Below are 23850 nucleotides of genomic sequence, written 5' to 3' on the forward strand. Positions count from 1 at the left end.
CACCACCTGAGCTGAAGTTTGTAGAAATAATTCCCATCAAACTTTTTTCCCTTTGAAAGCCTTGTGAGCATTGAGCAGATGAATAAAAATGTAATGGGTGAAGTGGACATATTAAATGGATAAAATATTGTGGCAAGTTGTCATGCCAGTTGCTTGTGGAGGTGGGTGCTGATGCAGGAGCAATTAAATTGCACCACACAGTGTGCATGTGCAAGACTGTGGTGTGCAGGGAAGGAGAGAGATTAGATTATCAAAGGTTCCTTCTAAGTTGCTGCACCTTGCCAGGAGTATCATCTCAGCATTGTTGAGAGATGCAAGCACAATCACAACTCCAGACACAGTAAGTTACTTTTTGTAAGGTACAGATAGCTTGTAATTCACTTTTTTATTTCTTTTTTCATTCAATGCTACATAGCTGACACAGCATTCCAGGTTTTGTGACCCTGTTGTAATAGTAGCAGTGTTCCATGTTCCATCGGAAGCACCATGCTATGAAGAGGAATTATTTTTAAAAAGAATGGTCAATGATCTATTTTTATTGCATCACGATGGAGGATGGATTTAAAAGTTTTTTTTCTCCTGGCATGCTTTGAAACCTGTCTTGTGGCTTTTTGTGGCTGTCTTGTGATACATAAATAAATTCTATCAGATAGGGCACCAACACTACAGCAAGAGCTGCAGTCTGACATGATCTGTAGAGCATCATCCTGCCTTCCAAAGTGAAGAATGACCTTTTCTTTCTTGAAGCCAGGACACCCACAGTGGAGGGAAGGGCTGGCTAGGTTGTGCCTCCTGATAGAAACATAGAACTAGGAAGTTGGAAGAAACCTAGGAGGTCATCAGTTAAATGTAAGCAGGACCACCTATATCAACTAGCAAGACCACTATTTCAAACATTCCTGCTCTTCAGAACTTCCAGTGGTGGTGAGTTTGTAGCTTCCCTGGACAGTTTCTTCTAGTGCTTGGTGATGCTAAACTGTAGAAGTTTTTTTGATTCAAGTTTAGCCGATGTCTCCCTACCTGCAGTTGAAGACCATCACTCCTTTCTACCTACAGTGAATACAGAACACAGCTTACTCCCTTCCTACTTGTTAGCCTGTGACAGGTTTGAAGACCAGACTTAGCTCTCCCTTGAGAGACTGGGAAACAACCCCATCTGAATCTGTCCAACAGAACACATTTTTTAAACACTTCTTCAGTTTGCCCCCATTATTGAGCTATGGTGAACTGTGGAGGGCATAGTGCTCCCACTGGGATTTTTGTCAGTACTGACTTGAACAGAAGGAGTGTGTTGTATGACTTGCCCATGACACTCATCACTTGCTCTTTCTTTATCCACATAACATGTTTACACCGTGTTGACTTCAAACCCTATGTCTTCCTCTGCAGAACTTTTGCTGAGCCAGTGTTTCTCCAACCAGTATTTGTATACCTAACAATTGCTAGATATGCAGCCTTGAGCTTGGATTGGCTGAAATTCACCCTCTTTATTCACACTCATCGGGCCAAGAGCTTTTAGGATTTTAGGCTTGTCTTCCAAAGTGTTTGTGGTTTCTGCTGTTCCAGTAGCATCAGTAAGAGTGCTGCATCTTTCCTTTCCCAAGGACTTAATACAGGGTGATCACATCTGGTACTTGTTTTCTTTGTCCTTGCTAGCTGCTCCTTCAGGACATCTTAACTTCTACCTGCTTATAGGTGAGTGGACCAGGAAAACATCAGAGATCCTGAAGCTGTCTTTCCTCTTTTCTAGACCTCTGAGAATTTGTTTGTTGCTTCAGGTTCCCAAGAGTATTTGCTAACAGCCCTGAGTTAGTTTCAGCCGGTTGCCAAACTCTCCTAGGGCTCAGTTCCATCCAGTGTAACTGATGTCAAAATGCCCAAGGACACATCCTCACTAGTACTTCAGTGTGAATAAAGAGTGTGCTTTTGAAGCAAACCTCCTGCCTGTTCCCCCAGTGAAGCTTTGGCTCATGCTGTGGAGCACTCACAAGACACATGCACAGCGTGACTTTTAGATGAAACTAAGATACAAGGTGTACTCTGTCCCCAGCCAGCATATGGACCAGACTGTTGCTACTTTGAGATGAATCTGCCTGATATACCTATGATGCAAAGGTCAAGTCCTCAGCACCAGCCGCTCCCTGGCATTATTATTTCTTGCAATTGTTTTCTATAAAAGCTTTAACATTTGCCTCCCGGTCAACACCAGGACTGTGTAAGTCAGCTCCTTGTAGCTGACCATTTCCACAAAGACTTACATGAAAGATGCAATACACCTTGTGGTTTCCTCAGGATCTGTTCTCAGGTTTCTCTCCCTAGTGAACAACAGATTGTCTCCTTCCTTGGAGGATGAGTGTTAGATTACTGCTTGTTCAACCCATACATGCACGTGTGTACAATCTTCAAGCAACTATGAAAACACCCATGGGGTACCACTTCTCTGGAACACCCACTGCAGCCATGCATCTGACTGTGATTAAGGTAGTTTAACACTATGAAAAATCCCTTCTTTCCTCCTTCCACCATTAAATGCAGTGAGTCTGAATGTGTCTGAAAGAGTCATTGTTCACACATGTGGCTTAAAGGATTCAGAAAGGACAAAAATATCTTTCCTGCACTGACGTAGAAGTGAGCATAGGCTTGTTAAAACCGCACCTCCATTCCCAGGGAAGTTCTCATCTGGTGATTAATGTTAAACAGTGTTGAAGCAGGCAGGCTGAGCAGGTAACTCAAAGCAGACCATAACTGACTAAAAATGCATAAATTGATATTGAATTTTATCTAAGATACTGACCAAAGTGGGTTTTCTCACATATTCCTCAACTTAGACAATTTCAGGGCTGCTGTCCAGGCTTTGATATCAAGACATAACCAGCTAACTGCTACTCTCTGGAAATGCTATTTGAGGTTTTCTTATGATATTATGTCATTTCGCATGGCATAATATTTCAATACCACAAAAAGTATGTGCATTGTGTGCTATTACCAAATGATACAGAAATGCACGATGTTTAATACAGAAGGAAATCTGTTGCTGATCATTTCTACTCAACTTTGATGTAGATTGTTTTAATATTTTATTTAATTAGCATTTACTGTGCCTCCCATACAACAGCTGTCTTTCCACTGAATGCCACAGAAAGTCTGAACAAAAGAAAAATGAAGCTAAAGTAATGGAATATCTTATATTTTTCATGTGTGTATAAGGTACAGTTGTGTTTTGTTAGGTACAAGGGCTTTTTTCAAAGGCTTGTTCAACCTCACAATAAATTTGTTCTCTGGCTTGAAGAGGAATAAAAGTGAATAAAGAAACAACCTACTTTGTACAAGCAAACAAAAGTAAATTAATAGATACAATTCCAGTCTTTTACAGTAATTGTCTCCTACTTGGTAGTGCCACAGATCAATTTGCATTTGGGGAAAACCTTTGTAGTCATTCTTTACTCTGCTGGCTGCCGGGGAACCAAGGGCACACATCTGATCTTCAGGGGTGTACATCAGTTCATCCTGTACTGCCTTTGAAAGAAGAGAGAATTGAAGTGCCTTTTAGCTTAAAATCATAAAAGTCTCAAAAAGTCTGAATAGAAAAGCAAATAAACTCAGACATTTCTTAAGAGCGGGCAGAGAAAGCAAACTTAAAGGAAAAGGGCTGGCATATACTTGCTGCATTGAGGCACAAAATGTCATGCTCTAAAAGCTGGTTTATTCTCAGAGCAGATAGAGTTTAGCTGCTTTAATGTTGAGTTCTCTTCTCTCTTGAAAGCTTCCTCAGCAAATTACTGCCACTTCTGTGTCATTGTCCAAGCCTGAAAGGAGGATCAATAATGTCTATCATAGAATCATAGAATGCTTTGGGTTGGAAGGGACCTTAGGGACCATCCAGTTCCAACCTCCTGCCACAGAGAGTGATGCCTTCCACTAGACCAGGTTGCTCAAAGCCCCATTCAATCTGGCCTTAAAGATGTGAAAAAATAGTGGTATAAAATATACCATTTAAACTGTAAACTGTTCAGATCAGTAGCAAAAACTTGCTGAACAATTGCAGAGTGCATAAACCCCAGAGATTGGCAATACAGTTTCTAGGAACAAATAGTTACAGAAATGCATCGCTGCACTTTGCTAATGCTTCCCCATTTTTACCCCTTTACCTAGTCTGGCTCTGAGAAGTGTTCCTTTATCTCTACATCTTTGTTGTCCCCCTCCTGTCACCACTTGCAGGTGCATAAGTGTACATTTCTACATGCCTTGACACTTTTTTCTGCACTCTATCACGTGTAGATCAGAAGGCATCACTAACCACTCTGTCGCATGCTTTCCTCCTAGAAGAAGTGTGGCTTTTGTGTTGAAGATACGTAGTCTCCATCTCATAAAGTCATACCTTCATATGCATTTGGAGTTGCTAAATTGTTCCAGGAGCTCAAAAGTGGTTGGAAACATCAGAGATCCCACACTGGGAATGGGTGCCACCCCTGGAGCAGCTTCTTTTACTGGTCTCCTGAACAGTGATGGGTTTGAACAGCAAGTTATGTATTTGCTGAGCAAGAATATATATATATGTGTGTAAGATAGATAGATAGATAGAAAACCTTTGTAACTTTATGTAACTCTGATGGAATTTATCAAACAGTAAAAGCCAGCCTTTGCACCTCCAGTAAGCCAGTTAGAATAGACTTTATATACAAAGCTTTGTGATGAGTACAAGGAAGGGCTTTCAGAGAGCTCAGAGGGGAACATTAACTACAATACTACTTAACCTGCAACATCCAGAGATTGCCCTGTTCTTGGCCTGCCTGGGTAAATGGAAGATTTCTAGTGCCCCCAGTAAGACAGGTTATTGAGACAATTTCTCTGTGGTTTTCCATTAACTGACCCAAATGAGCACGGGGGAAATAGTATCCAAGAGCTGATGCACTCCTAATTAGCTAGCACGTTACCCCTTCTCAGACTCCACAGAGTAAGAAAAGAAACCAAACCAGGTGACAGAAGCTCTTCAGATTTTAAAGGAATAGAATAAGTTGTAACCCCTTTCAGTGGAAGTACTTGGATTCACTGTAAGACACAAAGGCTCCCTTCCTTTGAATGTGCATGTTAACATTATTTTTATTTTTATCAGTGTTCACAGTCTTAAGACCTTAAAGTGAGATAAATGTACAGATAAGGAGATTGTTCTGGTTTTTAAAGGGATGGAGCAAAATAAAGGACATGTAATGTACTCTCCAGCAGGACAGTTCTGTGAGGGGATTAGGTTACAGCCCCAGCATGCCTAAAGCTTCGTATAATCTCACAAACCCTACATAGCTAACTTTAAGCAAATAAGCGGTTGCCAGCTCTCAAAGACAAAATAAATAAACCTAAAAAAATGTGCTTATTTTAAGACTATGGTTCAAAAACCAGGGGCTCCCTTCCAGTAGGCATTAGAGCAGGCCTTTAGATGTTTGAAACAATGCTTTCTGTCAGTATCTCAATAAGCAGTCTCCTTTCATGGGTTTCCTTCTGCTGGCATTTTATCCATCTGTGTGGTCTATTCTGAAGTTGGATATGCCATGCTTCTGAAATCAGAGGAGATCCAAGGATTCCCCAAATACTTTCCCTAGAGGGCACTTGGCACTTGGCTTTGCCAGGGAAGAAGCACCTTTGAACACTGTTCAGTTGCATGTTTTCAGAGATGAACAGGCAGCAAATGAGGCAGAAAGTAGCATTCAGCAGTTCAGAGTGGGAGAGATATCTCTGCCCTATCCACAGCAGTTTCTCAAACAGACACCCCACCTCCAGCTAAGGGCTGTTCTTTCTTGCACTGTGAGGTAAAAAACTCATATGATATGAACTGGCAGTGAAATGCTGTTATCATTGATCCACTGGCAAGTTGGTCCAGCTTGTTTCAAAGAGATTTGCTCTGGGAAAGAGCAAGATCACTCTGCTGTTGATGGTGAGTAAAAAGGAGAAAAGAGAAACAGAGCTGTAAGGTATCTGAAGGTTTCCACTAGTCGAGCGGGATTTGGAAAGATTTCTTCCCCAGGGATCCCATCTTTCATTCCAGGTCTTTGTTCCACATCACTTTTTTCAGTTAGGTTCTGGCAGGCTGCGAGGCATCATAATCTTTCCAGCAAAATGGAAACCTGCAGCAACTCTCCCTGATTGCCTTGAATGTTCACTGAATCTGAACCAAGAGGGACTACTTATTAAATAGATGTATCTACAGTAGTTATTGGGAAAGCACACATTGTTGCCATGATTTCTATTTCAATGCTATTGGGCATTTAAACTTTGGGAACAGGGACTTCAAAAAGGTTTGATAGATGAGTATGCACTAACACCAAGAGTTTCAGAAGCAGCTAATGGTGCAGAGTGCCTCTGCCCTCTGATAGCTTCTATAACAAAATTAAGGCATCTTAATTTTCAGAAAGAGATGGATTTCCTATTGCTAAAATCTTCCACAAGCTCATGGTAGGAGTATGGAAATCCATTAGCTGCTACCATCAAGTCTACTGAAGGATTATTTCAGTAATACTGCCTTCCCTCCCAAACCAAACAGAGCTGCTCGTTTTTCCTACAGGTGTACTAAGTTCACAGCATTAAACCTCTGTCAACACAAAAAGCAGTTTGGTATATTGCTGCTTTCTGTGTTGTGATATGATACTTTTTACGCGTATGCTCGCAGCTTGAGGTAAGTGTGCTCTAGTATGGTATTTAGGGGAAGGTTTTCTTCATAATTTCTAGGGCTACTGCATAAAAGGTTGCAGATTCAAAGTTTAAATTCTGTTCTCAGTAACTCTAAGCTTATTAACAATGCAATTACGCTGAAAACTTTGGCATTTTCCTGTACTTAGCTACTGAACAAAGAGGAAAATTTAACTGAGAGGGCTGAGCATCATTCAGTGCTTGTAAAAACTGAATGAACTCTTTACATTTGCTAGTTCTCCTCCCGTTCTTGTGACTGCCTCTTTATTGCTACACGCTACCTTGAGGCTACAGGGAATCTTGTGCAGCTGTCATTGCAGTTTGAATGTTGGCCAACACATGACAAGCTGATGAAGTGACGTGAACAGCACTGGCTGCTAATGACTGGACCTCTCATCAACTCACACTCCCATTCTATGGTTCACCAGCACTTCTTTCCTTTAGGAACAAGCCTTAAATTAGAGACACTTTACAGATAACTGTCAGTACCCTTCTGCAGAGTATGTCCTCCCACTGACAAATGTGCATACATTTAACACATATTTTTAAACACTAAGAAGAATATTATGTTGGTTTTGGTCCCACCAGTATATCTGCATTATCAGATACACTTATACTGAGTGAAACAGTGGCCCAACATAGGATGATCTACACAAAAAGCAAGACTGAAGCTCTTCTCTATGAAGCAACCTGACTACACCCCATCCTGCTTTCAGCCCTTTTATCTGTTATATAAGTAAAGGTGTGGAGGTTTCGTGGGCAGGAAGACTGTCGTCTCTGGGAAAACAAATGCATTCTTTGCCTGCTCAAGAGATTTTTCTCATCACAAGAATGTGCCAAATGCAGGCAGCCACTGGCCACTGAGAAAAGCCTTCAGTCACTTCCAGTGGGGGCTGGATCAGACCCAGTTGTGCCTGTCACTGAACAGACCCACAAAGTGTAGGGGTCAGGCTGTTTGCTGGCCTGTAAGCAAAGGTCATAAGATACAGATACTCTTATAGCCACCACAGATTTTATTGTAAACAAAAGAAGGTGAGGTTTGGGATTTCTTTTTCCCCAGCCATTGCCCTGATGGGGCTCACCAGGATATTTGTAGCAGATGTAATGGTGGAGGTGTGCTGTGGCTGACAGCAAGAGAAACTCAAACATTGTCTTGCAGGATGTGTCCAACTCATAGCTGCCCTCCACTTCAATTTAGCACATCTCCAAACAAGTAAGTAGGACATCCAAGCATTTCATGTTGAGGAAAGGGGGAGAAACCCAGGCAGTACCATGAGAAGAGTGTATGGAAGACAAGGCAAGTAAATCCAGCATGGAAAAAAAAGGTAAACTACTATTTGACCACACTTTCTTTTTTTAAGCTGTTTCTCAGGATGCAGTCATAGCATTAAACCTTTCCTTCAAAAAGTCTATGACAGTAACTTTTTTCCACTGGTTCAATTGTTACTTCCACTCTCTTTCATTTAAGGTATTAAATGAAATATAAAATAAATACAAAATAAAACAGCATTCCTCTGTTTTATTTTGTGGCAAAGGTTTATTTATATGATGCTACATTCCATTTTCATAAACATCTTTCTCTATTTTCTCTAACAGTCCACCTGCCTTCACTGAAATTCCTGCAAGACTTGTCCATTTCTCTGATCAGATTATTCCCTCTTCAAAGACATCTCTGACTTTCCATTCTCTTTTAGCTTCTCCCTTTCTCTCTTTCCTTCTCCTCTTGAGTTTTCTCGTGTTGTGAAATTGTTACTGCAAATGGATGATACTCAATCTCTTGTTCACCCTTTCACATCACAGCCATCTTTCCTTTATGCTGCCTCTTACACCCAAAAGGTCTTCCCAGTTCCTGCTTATTAAGCATCTTCCCTGCTGCTAATCATGACTGTGCAAAACAAGTCTAGTAATCGTGATCAGATAGGGCAGGAGGAACAGTTAAAACTTGTTAAGAGTGACTTTTGCCAACCACATATAGAGAAACTTGGTGGGCATGTTCCTTTAGCAGATAGGTACCTGAATCATTTTTACAGACTTCTAAAAATCTTCCCCAGAAATCTGTTTGCTGTTTAACCTTGGTGGGCATCCATCCATCCATCTTTCACACTTGACTGCAGAGGCAGTCACAGGCTACTTTGCAAAAGGACAGTAACCAGGTGCAACTCCCAGGCCACCAGCTAGTTGAGCCAGCTCATGTCATGGCACCATACTGACAAGAGGCTGGCATAGCTATAAAAACAGCAGCCTTCGCTGAGAACCTGTAACCAGCTTTGAATTTAATGCATCCATCACTCACAACGTGCTGTTATTCTTACAGTGAGAGACTCCTCTTATAAATGTTAAAGATTTTTCTGAGCAATTACACAAAATAAGGTAGTTTTGCTAAAATCCCTTGTGAAATGCCAGCACTATTCTCTAAGCCCAGAGTGAAGTAGCAGATAAGTAACTTGAAGTTTTATCACTAAATTACCTGGATTACTTATCTTTCTAACACAGTTACTTCTTATTAAGGAGATATCTAATTTCTCATTTCTATGGGAAAACAATGTGTTGCTTTGAAAAATATCACCAAGTACATCCTAAAAAGTAACCAGTGGAAAACCAGCTCACTACAATACCCAGACAATCTTACTGGTGTGACTAAAAACACAAAACAAAAAAGATGACAAACCCCAAAAAAAAAGTCTCCACTTGTTAGTAATCCCACTGAGTCCAGTAAAACCACTCACATGAAGAAATGTAAGCATGCATTTGCTGTTTCACTGTTTACTTTGTGACTTTGCTGACAAAAGTTCAGACTGAGTCCTTGCGGATTTAATCCAACTTCAGTTCTTACCAGTGGTTAGCATCAGGACATTGTTTTGCAGCCCCAAGCTGTTTCTCTATTTTATTTTCAGCCGAATGGGGTTTTGCTGGTGCAGATATTGAGAGAGCGTGAAGTGGTGGCACTTGTCAGTGTACAGGGTGCGCTGGGACTCAGGCTGGAATTTGCTCCCCAGTAGGTGAGAAAAGCAGAGAAATAAAAGTCAGCAGGGTGGAGAGTTGCTTGTTTTTATCAGTGTGCATCACCTCTAATCGGACACAACTGTGTCAGTCCCCAGGAAGCAGCACATTCCTGACAGACACTGATTTTCACACAGAGTTTAGGGACATGCAGGACACCTCTGGTTGGGGCTGGCCTGCAGCCTGTGCAATATTTGCCAGAAAATTAAAAATGAACGGAATTTCTATGTGAGCTACTATGAGCAAACCTCTTCAGGTACTTTTATGGAGTTTTGAGACCCTTCCTTTTCCCCTCCTTCCCCTCAAGATTCTCATTATTCCTTTATTTTTCTGCCTTTCCCCTGACTGGCCACAAGCAATACACTCATTTCAATTCACCAGCAAAAGACTGATGAAAACCCCTCCAAACTTTATTACTGAAAATAAGCTATCGAACATAAATAAAACAGCTCTTGTATCCAGGGAGAAAAAGGACCAAAAGTGGTGGAGTGGTAGTGGTCAGGTTTCTCTGTACCAGGGCACTTTGCAGCAGCAGTGATGTAGCATTTTTGGTATGGCTGCAAAACAGGAAGACCAGAAGGAAGCAGTTCATTTAGGTCAAGTCCTTTTTTTAGCACAGTTATTTAATCTGGGTCAATTTTGAAATGAAAACCTAAAGCATTTTATTTTGCAACTGCCAGAATGAAACGTCCGGGTGTTGTTTTGAAATGCTTCCATGCTCTCCTCTGCTGTGTTGACTGACAGCCTCGATTCACAGGCTGATCCAGTCCCTCGGAAATTACATCTTTTGGTGAATTTTATCCTCCGCATTTGTTTTAATTACTATTTTCATAACTCTTACACCTCATTCACAAGTTTATGAGAGGCCATTGTAAGACTCATCTCTGCTGATGGTAAGGAAGTGCCAGCAGCAACAGCTTACTACAATACCAGTTTGCTGTAACTCATACACTGCTATTCCATGGTGGCTTTGCAGGACTGCCTGTCCTGTGGCATTTCCAGCATCTCAGTGCTAACTCAACAAGTGATTCAGACTCAAGGCTTCTTAACGCTGCCATTCATTCACCGGTGGCACACTGCGATAACATTCACCGTTGACACATGGCAAGAGTGTAGATGGGAAGCTGATGTTTTTTCCTTTTAGAAAGGATGAAAACTTGAGGTTTCTTTCTGACACGGCTGGATAGAGGGAGAATCATGCAGGTGTTGGCTTCCAGAAAAGTAAGAAGCAAGGGAGAGTGTTGAGGCAAAGTATAAATTATGTGTTGAGCAAAATACACAGGCAGCTTCTAAACTTCACTCTGTTTCCTCTCTGCAAGATCTATGCCAAGAGTCCTAGCGTGCAAAGTTCTGACAGGAAGAGCCTGAGTGATCTTTATTTTGACTACTTTGGAGTTGGTGAGAGGGTGCTGTGAAGAGTAGTGTGGTGTGCCTTGGCTGAATAGGGCCTTTACGCAAACTGAAGTGCTCAAGGTTTGGAATTGCCCTTCCACACCAATCTCAAGGAGATTTTTTGTCCTCTCAGTGTGAGCATTTGCTTTCCTTTAATCTTGCTCTGACTCATGGAATAGACAAGTGGATGTAAGAGAATGTCATTCTCCTTGTATTCTGCTCTGACTCACCTCGGTCCATTTAGCACTTGTCCATCCTGCCTGTGCTAGAACCCAACCTGATTTGTGTGAGTGAGGCCAGGCCCACCTCACATTTCAGTCTGTGAAGTCAAGGCTTTGCTTGTTATAGAGAAGAGCAAGGGAGTGCATCTAATATGCAGATTATGCCCCAGGGTCAAACACATCCTGCTGCATTGAGACATATGGTGCCTATCTGGTAGATCTCAAGGGATTAAAGCCAGTCTAAATTGAAAAGAGGATGAAAACTGAGAGGCTGCTATCAGCAAAGGGAAGGAAGCCATTGTTTATGTACAGCCGGTCACTTGTAGGGCAGATGGAGAGACTATGCACCTCCCTATATTGTTGTGTCAGACCTCAAACTGTAAACCTGACCTCCCAACACCTCCTGAGAGCAGCCAAAATAATCCCTAAATCATTCTGGTTTGGACCTTTCAGTACTTTGTGGGATTTTGCAGCCTGCAGGGTGGCTGGCCTCTGGGGCATACCTTGGTGGGGTCAGGTCATTACTGTGCTCTGGGATGGGAGAAAGTCAGTTTAGATGTAGGGACCAATAAATCTTAGCGCTCAAAGCTTTCCCTGTGTTAATTTATTGTTCAGACTGGTGAGAGCTGAAGTATTTGCTCTTTAAAAAACTGACTTCTGTTGAGGGCTTGAGGGAAGGAGCGGTGATGGGCTTTTTTCAAATTTTGGCAACCTCATGAGACTCAAATGGGATCCATTGACCAAGACTTCAGAGTATGTACATGCCTGGTGTCAGGGCTTGTTTACTGGAGGTCATGTTCCAGCCAACAATCCCAGACAACAACCGCAGACAACAGGGCCATGCTCTGCAGTACTAATGCAGCAAATACAGTACACCTAAATCCTACCCCATACGTCAAATTAAACATTACTGGCATGATAATTTGATCTTTCCATTGTAGTGTGATCACTTGTTGATTTGTTTCACAATGTGTCAGCTTTATGATCTAAAGCAGATATTACTCCCTGAAAGTTAATCATTATCTTACACTTACTCATTAGAAAGCAGAAGATGCCTAAGTACCAGTGACATGAGGTTTTTAAGGGCCTCTACAGGACAGCTTTTAAAGAAAATTGAGAGTGGCATTAATGGTGACACAGCTCACATAGCAACATTTGGATGCCCTCCTTGGGGCATGAATTGTGAAATGATCCAGCTTATTCCTCTCCTCTGAACAATGCCAGCTATGCTAACAGTACATTTGACATAGATTTATTGTAAGCCTGCAGGAACAGCTGATGTGCACCCAGCATAAAATGGTAGTGAGTATTGCCAGCAGCCCTTGACCACTTTTTTAGGATTCATGGCTCTGCTGTGTGTAGCAGTGATTTGGGAGAAGAATCATCCATCATCCTGCTTGAGTGTAGCTCAGACCCACATAGTACTGTCCTTTCTTTGAAAATTCAAGATGGTTAGACCTTAATAAAGCATATTCCTGCGCACTATTTACAGCTGACTGTTGGCAGAGAACTGACTGAAGTGGCAAGCTACATGTCGAAACACTCAGGCTTTTCTCTTGCATCATCTGCCCTAGCTATGAGATGACAAAACCAGCCCAACTGTTGCTTGTTGCATAGCATAGCTATGCTCTGGCCCTCATGGCAAATGACTGAGGTGAAGGTATTAACATAGCTGACATTTGCAGTGCACTGGCACGCTGCGCTGCCGGGTGCTGCCCAGAGCGCTGTGGATGCTCGTGGCACATGCTGTAGCTGTCTGGGTGTCCTTCCCAGCCCTGGCAGCTCTTCTGCCCTAGCCTGTTGAGTATTAGAAAAAAGAAATAAAATGCAGCACAAATAGTGATTTAAAGTCTCTGACTGGTGCTGCCTTCTGAAGCAGACAGGGACTAGGGCTCCTGCAGGAAGGGTCTTTTTACCTGATGCTAAGACAGATGGTCAGAAATAAGGAGTCTGACGTCTCCCTGCCACAACAGTGAGCTTGCCCAATTGCACCCCTGCAGCAGCCTTGTTCCTCGCACTTTCTCAAATACATTCCTGTTGGCCTCATGTCAAACATCTGATGTAATTTTAAATCTTCATAATACATCATGCCTCTAGGACAGAGCAGATACATAGTCACAGGCAACTCGGCACATTATATATCTTTTCTGTGTCCCTGATTTTAAAATCTGCTTTTTATATAGTGATGGATCTGTGAGAAGTCCTTACCCATTGGCAGGGGGGTTGGAACTAGGTGATCTTAAGGTCCTTTCTAACACTAACCATCCTATGATTCTATGATTCTGTGAAAACTGGGAGCCTGCCTTACCCTCAGGTGAATGTGCCTTAAGGTCTTCGTTCTGCTCTCTGAGCAGCTAAGTTAAGCTTGTACAGTTTGGTTTCTGGGACAGTTGCAATTAGTTTCTGGGGCACCTGAGAAAGTAAAGCTGAAACTAGCTTATGTGCTGGATGCATGTACAACAGGTTGCTTGACTTCCAGCTGTGTCGTATTGTGTGGAGCAACCTAGCCAGGTAGGGAAAAACAGAGCCAACGATCACTCCCACCTCGGCCACACGCGGATAGGTCGCTGTGTCACTTAGACTCCAAACTTGGCCCGGCCTGGGGCTTTCTCCCTTGCAAAGACGCTCCTCTGCGTGGCTGCAGGCTCGTCCTGCCGGACCGAGCTCCCTCTGCCGGCCCTAGCCCAGCAGCGCCCAGGGGCAAGCATCCCCCAGGGCACTGCTTGGCAGCGCAGTGCTCTCCTGGAGCATCTCGGCTCCCAGGCAAGCGCCCTACAGGAGTCAGGGTTGCTGACAGGTTTCATCTTTGGCGGATGCTTGTTGAATTGTTTACACGGGAGTGGAAGGAGTACAGCGCTGGGAGTGGGGAGAGGTTTATCCCAGACCAGCCAAAAAGCTGATCTGGTTGTGGTAGGCTCTGGAAGAGCTTGTAAGCAAAAAAAGCCAAGCTTTGAGTTACCGGCCTGATTCAAGTGCAGCAGGGGTTCGAGCCAGATTCAGCATAAAGTAGCAAAGTGTTCTAACCTTCCTGTACTTGCTGCTGAGAATTGATCTTTTATTTTCTGGAAGTTAGTTTCCTAGGTAATATGTGTCACTAGACCTGTCACATCCTTCTGCACCATAAGAAGCTTCTGTTTCAACATATTGACTTTTTCTGAGGAAAACCTACTGCACTCCCCTAGGCAGCTCCACACTAACCCTAAAAGGAAGCCAGGATGTCCAGGTAGATTGCATTTGCACTAGAAATGCAGTCTGTGTGAGGAAAAGTCATTCTACCTCCACAGCTGCAATAAGCAAAAAAAATCCAAGTACATCAAGCATCTAATTTGGTCTGGGTATCCTTGCTTCTCAGTGCGGGAGGTGCTTCTGCAGAACCGCACAGAAGCCTGGCATCAGTCTGTGCCAGCGGTACCTGTGTGCCAGGGGGTTTGACTGTGAGTTTCTTGCAGGAGGAGCCGTGTGTTGTTACGTATTGGTGCTCCACCTACCAGTATTTTTGATAGTATTGCAAAGGCTTCTTGCTGTTCTTCCAAGGGAGCTCCTTCACCCTGGTAGTCACTCAGAGGGTGCAGGGGAAGCCTCACTTGGCTTCAGCCCCACTGTCGGTGCAGTCCTTTTATCACCACGTGTTTCTTGGCAAAGGATTCATGGGTTTCAGTGTGCTGAACCCCAGGCTGTACAGGTGTGAGGCGTCCCGTGCTTTGCAGCGAGGCGGAAAAGGGCTGCTCCTCGCTGTTCAGAAGAGAGGAAAAGGAGACAAAAGGTGGCACAGCAGCCACTTCTCTATGCTGTAGTAAGTGACTTTTCTCCCCTCTTTTTGCATTGTCACAGCCAGAGCCAGAACTTCCAATTGATTCTTAGGTTTAGGAACTTTTTTTTCCTCTTATTTTTGATTCTTTTGGAAGGGAGAAGGAAATTGAATCATTTTGGTGAGGGCAGACTTGTTATGCCCTGGCAAGACACTGAGCTAAATCTTGAGGATTTTACTCAGGTTTTCTCGTGGATAGGGATCCTTCTGATGGGAACAGGAGCTGTGCTGAAGAAATACTACTGAATTTGACCTTATGGAATTAACTAACAAACCTTTTCTGTGGACTTAGAGACTAGTGACCTTCAAGCATACCTTAAAAGGTGTCACCAAACAATGTTGGGGGCTTTTTGTCTCCACTGACAGTTTATTTTTCTATTTATTTTATTATTTTTAATAAACTTCTTCACAGTGTTCTTTGCCCAGCCAGTGGTCTTTCCTACAGCTGATGCTGGTGTTTTACAAGACTAGCTGCACATCCTGCCTGAGCAGCAGACTAATGCTCGGGCTTGGATTACTATTGAATAAGCAGCGATGAAATCTCTATCAAAATAATCAGTAGTTCCAAAAACCACACACAACAAAACAAGGGGAGTCGAACTAACTCAGCAAGACCATTTGTAGCATCAGGGGCTGTGAGTCACTCTGCTTTTCCCTCCCTCAGCAGACAGCACTGGTGCCTCGCGCAGCCCCGGGGAGGGCAGGTGGAGTGGGTAGGGCATGACTTCAGAAAGCTAAAAAAAAAGGAAAGAAAGAAAAAGAAAGTCGACATCACTCAGGTCATGTGATGCAAATGGACCAATGGAGGCAGGTTCTGGAAAGGGGAACAGTTAAATTTGTAATTTTGGTTGTGTGAAACACTTCTTTGGGCCTCATAAACAACCACAGAACCACAAGTTGGGTACAGAGGCAGTCACACAAGAGCGGGTCCGGGATATTGGTCAGCAGGCAGGGCGAATCGTTTTGACTGCAAACCACAGGGTTTCATAGAGTGGTAAGCATCATCAACCACAACCGATCCGCTACTTTTTTTTCTTTTTAAGAAACAATTTCAGAGTTCTTTTAGCAAAAGAACCTTATAATCTGCTTTGTGCTGCTCCTGAGGCACCGGGATAAAACAGAGTGTGATGGCTGGGAGGAGGGTGGTAGCAATGACAATTCTCCAATTTTCACTCCCCAAGGTAGAAGAAATCATATATTCCTTCACCGTAAAGAAAGAGTGAGTTTTAAAGAGGAAACAATGGCTTCAAGCAACTTATTTGAGTCACTTCCTTCTTACCAGCACTTCTTGAGAGGTAAGTACCATTCAGACTTTCTAAATATACTTTTTACTTTCCCATACTTAAGAAAATGCATGTTTGGAGAGTATCTGGGGACATTCTTGTAGTACATGCTTTTTCCCACTTCAGTTTTCTTTGAGGCACTCTCATGGAAGCTAATATCTGAGCTTTCAGGAATATCATCTCATTACTTATCAGTCCATTAAAGAGATTATAACAAGGACTCATTTAAGCTGTTCAAACAACCATTGCATGCTTGTGAATTTTCTCTTCATAAATCAAAATGTGCTAGAATAACTCACAAGCATTACTGCAGATACAAAAGCAGTAGCACAAGTCTCTTTTGATTCTTTTTGGCAGAATTAAGACTTTTTGAGCCACTGCCATGAAAAATGACAGCCAACAGCATACAACGCATATTACAGGCTTGAAGCACCGGGAGCGAGTAGCAAGCTGGTGCATACAGCCAGCAGAGCGTGATACTGTTTCATTTATGCTAGACCATCAGCCTGGGTAAAGGCATGTTCACAGGGGAGAAGTCAGGAAAAGCTTAGAAACCTGCTTAAAGTTAGCTGCAACTCACGTGGCTCAAGAAAAGGAGCAGTGTGGATAAACTCAGAGATCCTGTTGATGCCACGCAGGTCTCAGATGACTGCAAATTATCAGCAGAAGCCACCCTTAGAGAAATGAAGCAGTCCTGTAAGGGCTGAGAGGGGGATTAAAGGGCTTCACCCAGCAATACGACTTTTTCACCAGTGATCAAGAGCACTCAGAGACTCCTTCTAACGTTCTCACAACCCCCCGTGGAGCTAATGATTTAGTCATGCGTTATTCAGACAAGTAAGCCAGCGACTGGCACGAGAAACTTCTCCGTTTCCTCGTAACTGCCTTCCTAAATAGCTCATGCTACAGCTGAACTTTTCCCCTTTCCACGCAAACCCTCTGACCGCTCAAGCCCTTTCTGCAGCAGGGCTGTTCTTGTGCGGATGACAAGGCACACAAAGCCCGTCGCAGACCGCTCATCAAGCTTGGCCGGGTGCTGCCAGAGAGCAGCACTTCATAACTCTTTATAGTTACAGACTAAGGCTTCCCGGCCTCGCTGGCGGTGTCGGTGTGAGTCATGAGTTATTCGTATTAATAAGCGGGCTGGGGAATGCGGAAGGCTCATCCCAGCTGCTGTGTCACAAGAAGCAGCAGCTCCGCCGGCACCCTGCAGCTCCTGCAGATCAGCGCTCCCCGAGAGGAACGCGAGCGCAGGGCAGCCTGCCGAAATGCTAGCTGCTCTCCAGCCTTGCATCGGTTCTTTTTTCTCCCCCCCCTCCATGTCAAAAGTTCCTCTGCATCTGTCTTTCCTGGCACCGGCGGAGGGTGGAATCGCAGCGAGCTGCGTGAGTCACTCAGCCTCACAGCACCTTCTAGCCTGGGCAAGGGGAGATGCTGGAGGCTGAGCAAGAAGTGGCTAACTGCTCTGCAGCACTTGCAGCTGACGTTTCCTCAGCACCCCTACGAGCAAAGGAAGCAATACTGCTAGAATAACAAGAAGGATCTTCCTGCATTTCGTCAGCCTTTTTTTTTTCGTTTTTTTTTTGTGTTTTTTTTTTTTTTTTTTTTTTTTTTTAGCTCACCCAACTGTTTACTGTTTAATCTGTAGCACAGGAAGGCTTGCTGAGGAAATTTTGTGCTTCTGATAAAAGAACAAGAGTGAACCTCATGGGCAGTGCTTGCAGCAAGTGCCAGGGCACAGCCAGTCCATGAGATGAGATGAGATGGGATGGCAGAGACTATATTGCAGGCAGGAGCCTAGAGAGCTTGAGAGCAGCTGGTTGGAGACCAAGGACTGATTTGTCCAGAAAAGGATGAGTTTCATTAAAGCTGGTTAATCCAGCAAGTGATTTAGGTCAGCACTCCAGAATGGGGTTTAATATCCTCCTTATTACTGTTCTCATTTTTGATGTTAATATTACAATAACACCAGTACTTTGTGCTTCCTCATGAACTAGGCTGGAATCTTGCTAGGCTAGAAGTCACACTAGTTACCTTAAGATATTCATCCAGTTTGGGCAATCCAGGTACAGATTCTGGTGCGTGCCCAGCACAAGCAAGACCAAACTCCCATTGTACAGCGATAGAAAAGCTTGGGCAACAGTTCTTCAGTTGAGTTATAAAGTGAACGTTTCATTATTGCAAAAGAATACTGTGTTTGAACATGGAAGCTTGTGACGGTTTTCCAGCAGTTCCCTTTTTATTCCTTTCTTTACTCGAACTTCACACAGTTTCAAAATCCTGGGTGCAGCAAAAATGACGCTCGGGCCTCAGAGCAAGAAAAATAAATCATCCCTAGGGCTGGTTGTTCTCAGCCCTGTTTCTCAATGGTGTTTACATAGACCAGTCATTCGAAATGTCCCAAACTGTCTCTTCTTTTTTTCCCGCCAAAATTTATTGCACTCTCTCTCTTAACTGAAATCGTGAAGTAAAGGGAAAAATAACAAGTTGTTTTCTGCCATGGATTTCACTTTATCAGTCCATGCAGTTCTCTGAGAAGGAAATCCATAACTCTTTTTTAGCCTGATACTATGTGAAAATTGGGAAAAAAAGAGGGGAGTGGGGAAGCAGAACCATTGTTCCAGCCCCTGTGAGCAGTGACAGACATAGAAAGCCTGACATATTAATTGAATGTGGTACACCACAAAGGATATGGCCCTTTTTCTATCACACCACACCAGGTCCTCACTTCTGCCACTAGGTAAAGAAATGAGGATTACACTGAAACCTCCAGCAGTGTGCTCTGCATGCTGAACACATTCAAACGTTTGATGACTCTGCTTTTAATGATGGCCTCATTTTCCTAATGGCCTCTCTCAGTTTAAAGTCTCAGCTTGGTGTTAGGACTATGGGGTAGGACCATTTGTAACTGTCTTGCTGCAGTGCAGCCTGCAGAAAAACGTAGACTCATCTCTTTCTCAAATCTAGGACTGCATCAACAAGTTTAAGCTTTTATTCTAGCAAGATTCATAGTTTAAAGATGGATTTGCTGGTTTTATTGAGAGCCCATGTGTACTGTCCAGGTAAACACAGTGATACCTTTTGGGCAGGGGGGCCAAAATGGGACCGGTGGGTGCGGTGGGTGAGAGTCTTGTATTAAACAGTAAGCACACAGTTTTTAAAGGGTGTCTAGATAGCTACATGCCCCACCCTATAACTTCTTTTAACTTACTAAGGACATTAGACTATCTTGTAAGGTTTCCTAATAATTTTGCCTACAAAGGAAGACAGAATAACAAATCTATTTGCAGGGGTTTATGGAGCTCTAAATAGCATGGAACATAACATTTTCCAGAAGGGCACTTTTTCTTCATTTCTCCTTTTGCTGGGAGGTCTAATTATTTCAGTATGCAAAGATGATTACTCTTGGTTTTGCTTTTGCTGTATTTTTTATTAATTAATCATGGCAATGAAGGATTGTGGTGCAATTTTGTTGGTTCCTTATCAAATGGAAAGGAACTCTAGCAGAGCACTTTTACAACATGGAAAAATACACTTTGCCTACTTTCTTCTTAGTTCCAGTGTGCAAAGTAGTGCCCAGCCTCACTGTGGGTTTCTTCCTTTGCAAATGCTAAATAAAACTGTAGCAAGAAGGGCTTCCTGCTCTGAAGGGCTTGCTTCCCTGGACCCGTGGACACACATACCTAAGGTTCAGAGCCATTGAAAGCACTCACTGAAAGCTTCTAATTGAAAGTTAGTGGCTCTGACCTGCCTTATGATGGGATTTACATTGGTAGGATCCTAAAATCCCTGGCGCTGCATGTGAGCAGAATCGTATTCTGGAAGTAACTCAGCCAAAGACACGTTCCTCTGGGAGATGCACAGTACCTAACACTGCCACATATTTTCATTTGCTCACCAAATAGAAGAAAACTATCTTTTCACAATAACATAAATTCCATTGTCACTATGTAGGGGTGAGAGAAATATTTCTGACACTTTTGCAGGCTGCCTGAATTGTAACAAAGAGATAATTTGCATCAGCATTATAAAATAATAACTGTACCTTGCAAATAGGAAATTGAACTAAAGCTCATAGAAACCATGGATTACTAGGAGGGAAAAAAAACTGCACAGTGTCTGATTTGCACAGTCTTCTCTCTGAGATTTTTTCTTTCATTGAAAAGTCTTGAGACACATTGCAAAACCTGAACACAGGAATTCCTGTGAAGCAAGGGGTAAAGTTTCCTACAGAGATGAATACACTGCTTTGGTAAAATCAAGAGATTTTATCCTAGGCCAAAATACTATACTGGGTATTTAACCAGTCATACTTAACATAGTGATGTCATGATGACAGTCTGAGCAAAGATTTAAGGTTATGGCTGTCTTGCAGATCCCCCAGACTGTCTTGCCCTTTATCATGTGGCCATTGATAAGAGATTGTTGGATGGCAGCTCTGCCTTGGACCAAGTTTTACCACAATAGCCAAACTCCAGTTCTGAGGTAGCTCTCTAGTGGGAAATAGAAATATCTTCCCCACTCAACCAGTGTATGCAATATGAATAGAAAATAAACTGCATTTTTTCATGACTAGAAGGTAATCATGGTTTAACTTGACTGCTAAGGCATGACCCCAAATGAACAGTCTGCTTATCTTTAAACACATGTGAAGGATAGTGATATTGGCAAGTTTATGAAAGTAATTTATGAGCTCTGGAAGAATTTTACTTCAGAACACAGAATGAGTATCGGCATCATCTTGTTATTCAAAAGGGGAGAGTCTATAGCTAAACCAAGAGTGGCAAAGAAATTATTGTTCTTGGATTTAGAAATAGACATGTTTGTTTTAAGAAGCTAAGCAGAAGCTATCCTAAGGAAACAGCAAGAGCATTTCTCTGTAAAACTATGAAGTTGTTTCCCCAACAGAAGAAGTTGATCTAAATTTGACAGCCTTCTGCATGCATAAGGGATGAACTCGGTCCCAGTGGTCTCTGCTGCACATGCCAGGAGGACTGGGCATAGGAGGTAGCATGAGGTCCTATTATGCAGTCATGGAGAGCAAGGATGAAATGCAGAGTGGGCTTGGGAGCTAAGGGGGCATGCCACTGGAAGGAAGAAGTCAGGGTGGGTGGTGCTCTGCAAAAACTGCCAGCTGCAGTGCCTCACTAAGGGATAATTTGAGGTTGCTCAGCCCTGTGACAAGGAAACCTGTCTGCTTCCTGTGTGCGTGGGGCTTGTGATTGCATGCAGGAGTCTGCCCCAGAGTACCTGGCTGCCCAGTGGAGGAGGAAGAGGAGGGCTGCACCATGCAGCCGTGACAACCTCTGTCAGAGGCTGGGGCTGCTTGTGCTGAAACTCATGGGTGCCTGATGGGCAGCTGGGCAGTACAGATCCAGCAGTGCCAGCATTAGGGCAAGAAAGAAGTAGCTCTTGCTCTGGGTAAGAGGACAGATGAAGGCTGGCTGGAAAGGGAATACCTGCTCTTTGAATCCAAACCCAACTTGGCATCTCTGTCTTCCCTGTGCCAGCCCAGGCCTCCTGAATGCTGGATGTGAGTTTAAATTGGGGTGTATGGTGTTTCAGGTAGAGTGGCCACCATGAGCATCATTCTGTGAACAGAGACAAGACACTCCAGCTTCTTGGGGGAGCTCAGGACAGGTCCCCTTCACCACAGGGGGTGAGCCTGCATGTGTCTGTTAGATTTTCTGTGTTCCCCAAGACTGCAGTGTTTAAGGATATGTTTGCTCAGATTTTATTCAATTTTTATGTATTTACTTGTGTTTTCTATTTGCTTGGGTTTTCCCTTAAAACAACTTGTGTAGTCACTCTTTCACTCCTATTGTTTTCTCTGTGTTTAGTACATGGGACAAGGTATGGTGGAATTTTTTTTAAACAGTGTGTGATTACAGACTAGAACACATTGCCATACAATACCATTGAATCCAAGAGTTTAGCAGAATCTTTAAAACAGCTGGGTCTGTATATACATAACAGTTTATTATTATGTACCACCCATGTAAAGAAATAGGAAGATTTGGAAGGGTTAAGTTCTCTCTTGGTCTCTCACTGCCATATTTCACAGCACAAACCAATCTCTGTTAAAGCTTGGAAAGAAAGCTTCCCATGTAAGCACGTCTGTCATCTGCAAAGTGAATTGTGGCTTCCTCCATGACATCTGGCCGCAGAGACAGACCACTGGCTAGGTGAATCACTAGTCTGAGAGAAGGACAAGAAAACATTACACTACCTCATTACCTCTTCTGTCATCTTAAGAGAATGGATAATATTTGTATAGACTTGAGTCAGCTTTCCAAATAGTAGATGAATAGAAGGAATATCTCCTCTCTGAAGTGTATTAATGAACTATAACAGGGCTGACAACAGTGGTGGTGTTTGGAGCAGTAGAGCACCTACAGAGGTCTACAGTACATTGGTGAAGTCCATACATGCATCAGCATATCCACAGTGAATGCAAGACACATCATTCTTGCTGTCAGTGGAAAAGAGGCTAGAAATTCTATATACAGATTCCCAGTGTAATCAGCTCTCAAAAGAAATGCCTTTTCTTTCACTTAGGTCCCAGCGAAGAAAGTCCTGGGCCCAGAGAAGAAAGTCCTGGGCTTATGATGAAGATACATTTTAGTCCAAAACATAAAATTCTCTATAAAGGTGTATTCAGACAACTGAATTTGGAAAAAAAAAAAACCCAAAACAAAACAACCAAACAAAAAGTATAGAAGAGCTGACTGTGAAAGCATGGAAGCAGAAAGTGACAGTAGCTGCTACCTGGTAGAGTTTCCAGTTCATCCTTAATACTGTTTGCAGGGCTCATCACTTCTGCTTGCGAGTGAAACTGTGAAATTAGGTAGTTTCACTTCATGAAGATCTGTGAGAACATTTTCTCCAGCTTTGATCTATCTGTTGGTTTTAGTTCGGTTTTTGATTGGGGTTGTTTTTTGTTCCCCAGCCTATGCTTTTTGTTTCTGATCCCAGAAGCAGACCGAGTCTGGGGGTTGGGGCTTTTTCTTTTGCCTTCTGAGTATTTTGACATGCAATCTGTTGTCTGTTGTCTGGTTTCACACTGAAGTTGTGATTTTGAGATGTGTTTAGATGCTGCCCCAAGGTTTTGACTGTTAGTTGAAAGGTTTACCTCTCTTACTGCATTTTTTGTGAGTGCAATGCAAGAAGACTTGAAATCTGACAAGTTTTATGTGATTTGCTACAAACATTTCACTTGGCTGTACTTAGGGAAAGCCTTGCGATTATGTCGAATCAGCAGCATGAGAAGGCATTGAAACAGTCCTTCAAGTGCCTTTTTGTGGTCTTTAAAAGATGACCTTTTGTGAAATACATGGTGCGCTCAGGACAGAGTGGCACAGCATGGGGCCCAGCATCTGCTTCCTTTGTGACAAATGGCTTGCACCTTCTCAGGCCCAGCACCGCCTGCTTCTCTCGTAAGTCCATTTTGCAGCTGGCTTTATGGCAT

General features: G+C 43.0%; 1 protein-coding gene across 4 annotated transcripts in view; it reads left to right on the top strand.

Moving 5' to 3' along the window:
• The first annotated feature begins 14849 nt into the window (after positions 1-14849).
• RUNX1 (RUNX family transcription factor 1) overlaps positions 14850-23850 on the top strand; it is a 171610-nt gene continuing 162609 nt past the window's right edge. For 3 of the 4 annotated variants that reach the window (XM_031051404.2, XM_031051406.2, XM_034060087.1), the window contains exons 1-2: positions 14850-15084; positions 16281-16394. In XM_031051404.2, coding sequence (XP_030907264.1) covers positions 16340-16394 — 55 coding nt within the window. In that variant the 5' untranslated portion in view covers positions 14850-15084; positions 16281-16339. Of the gene's footprint in view, positions 15085-15994; positions 16094-16280; positions 16395-23850 lie in introns of those variants that run through there. The other variant, XM_031051405.2, reaches the window with a different exon arrangement.

The sequence above is a fragment of the Melopsittacus undulatus genome, chromosome 2, assembly GCF_012275295.1.
Source record: "Melopsittacus undulatus isolate bMelUnd1 chromosome 2, bMelUnd1.mat.Z, whole genome shotgun sequence".
Lineage (NCBI taxonomy): Eukaryota > Metazoa > Chordata > Aves > Psittaciformes > Psittaculidae > Melopsittacus > Melopsittacus undulatus.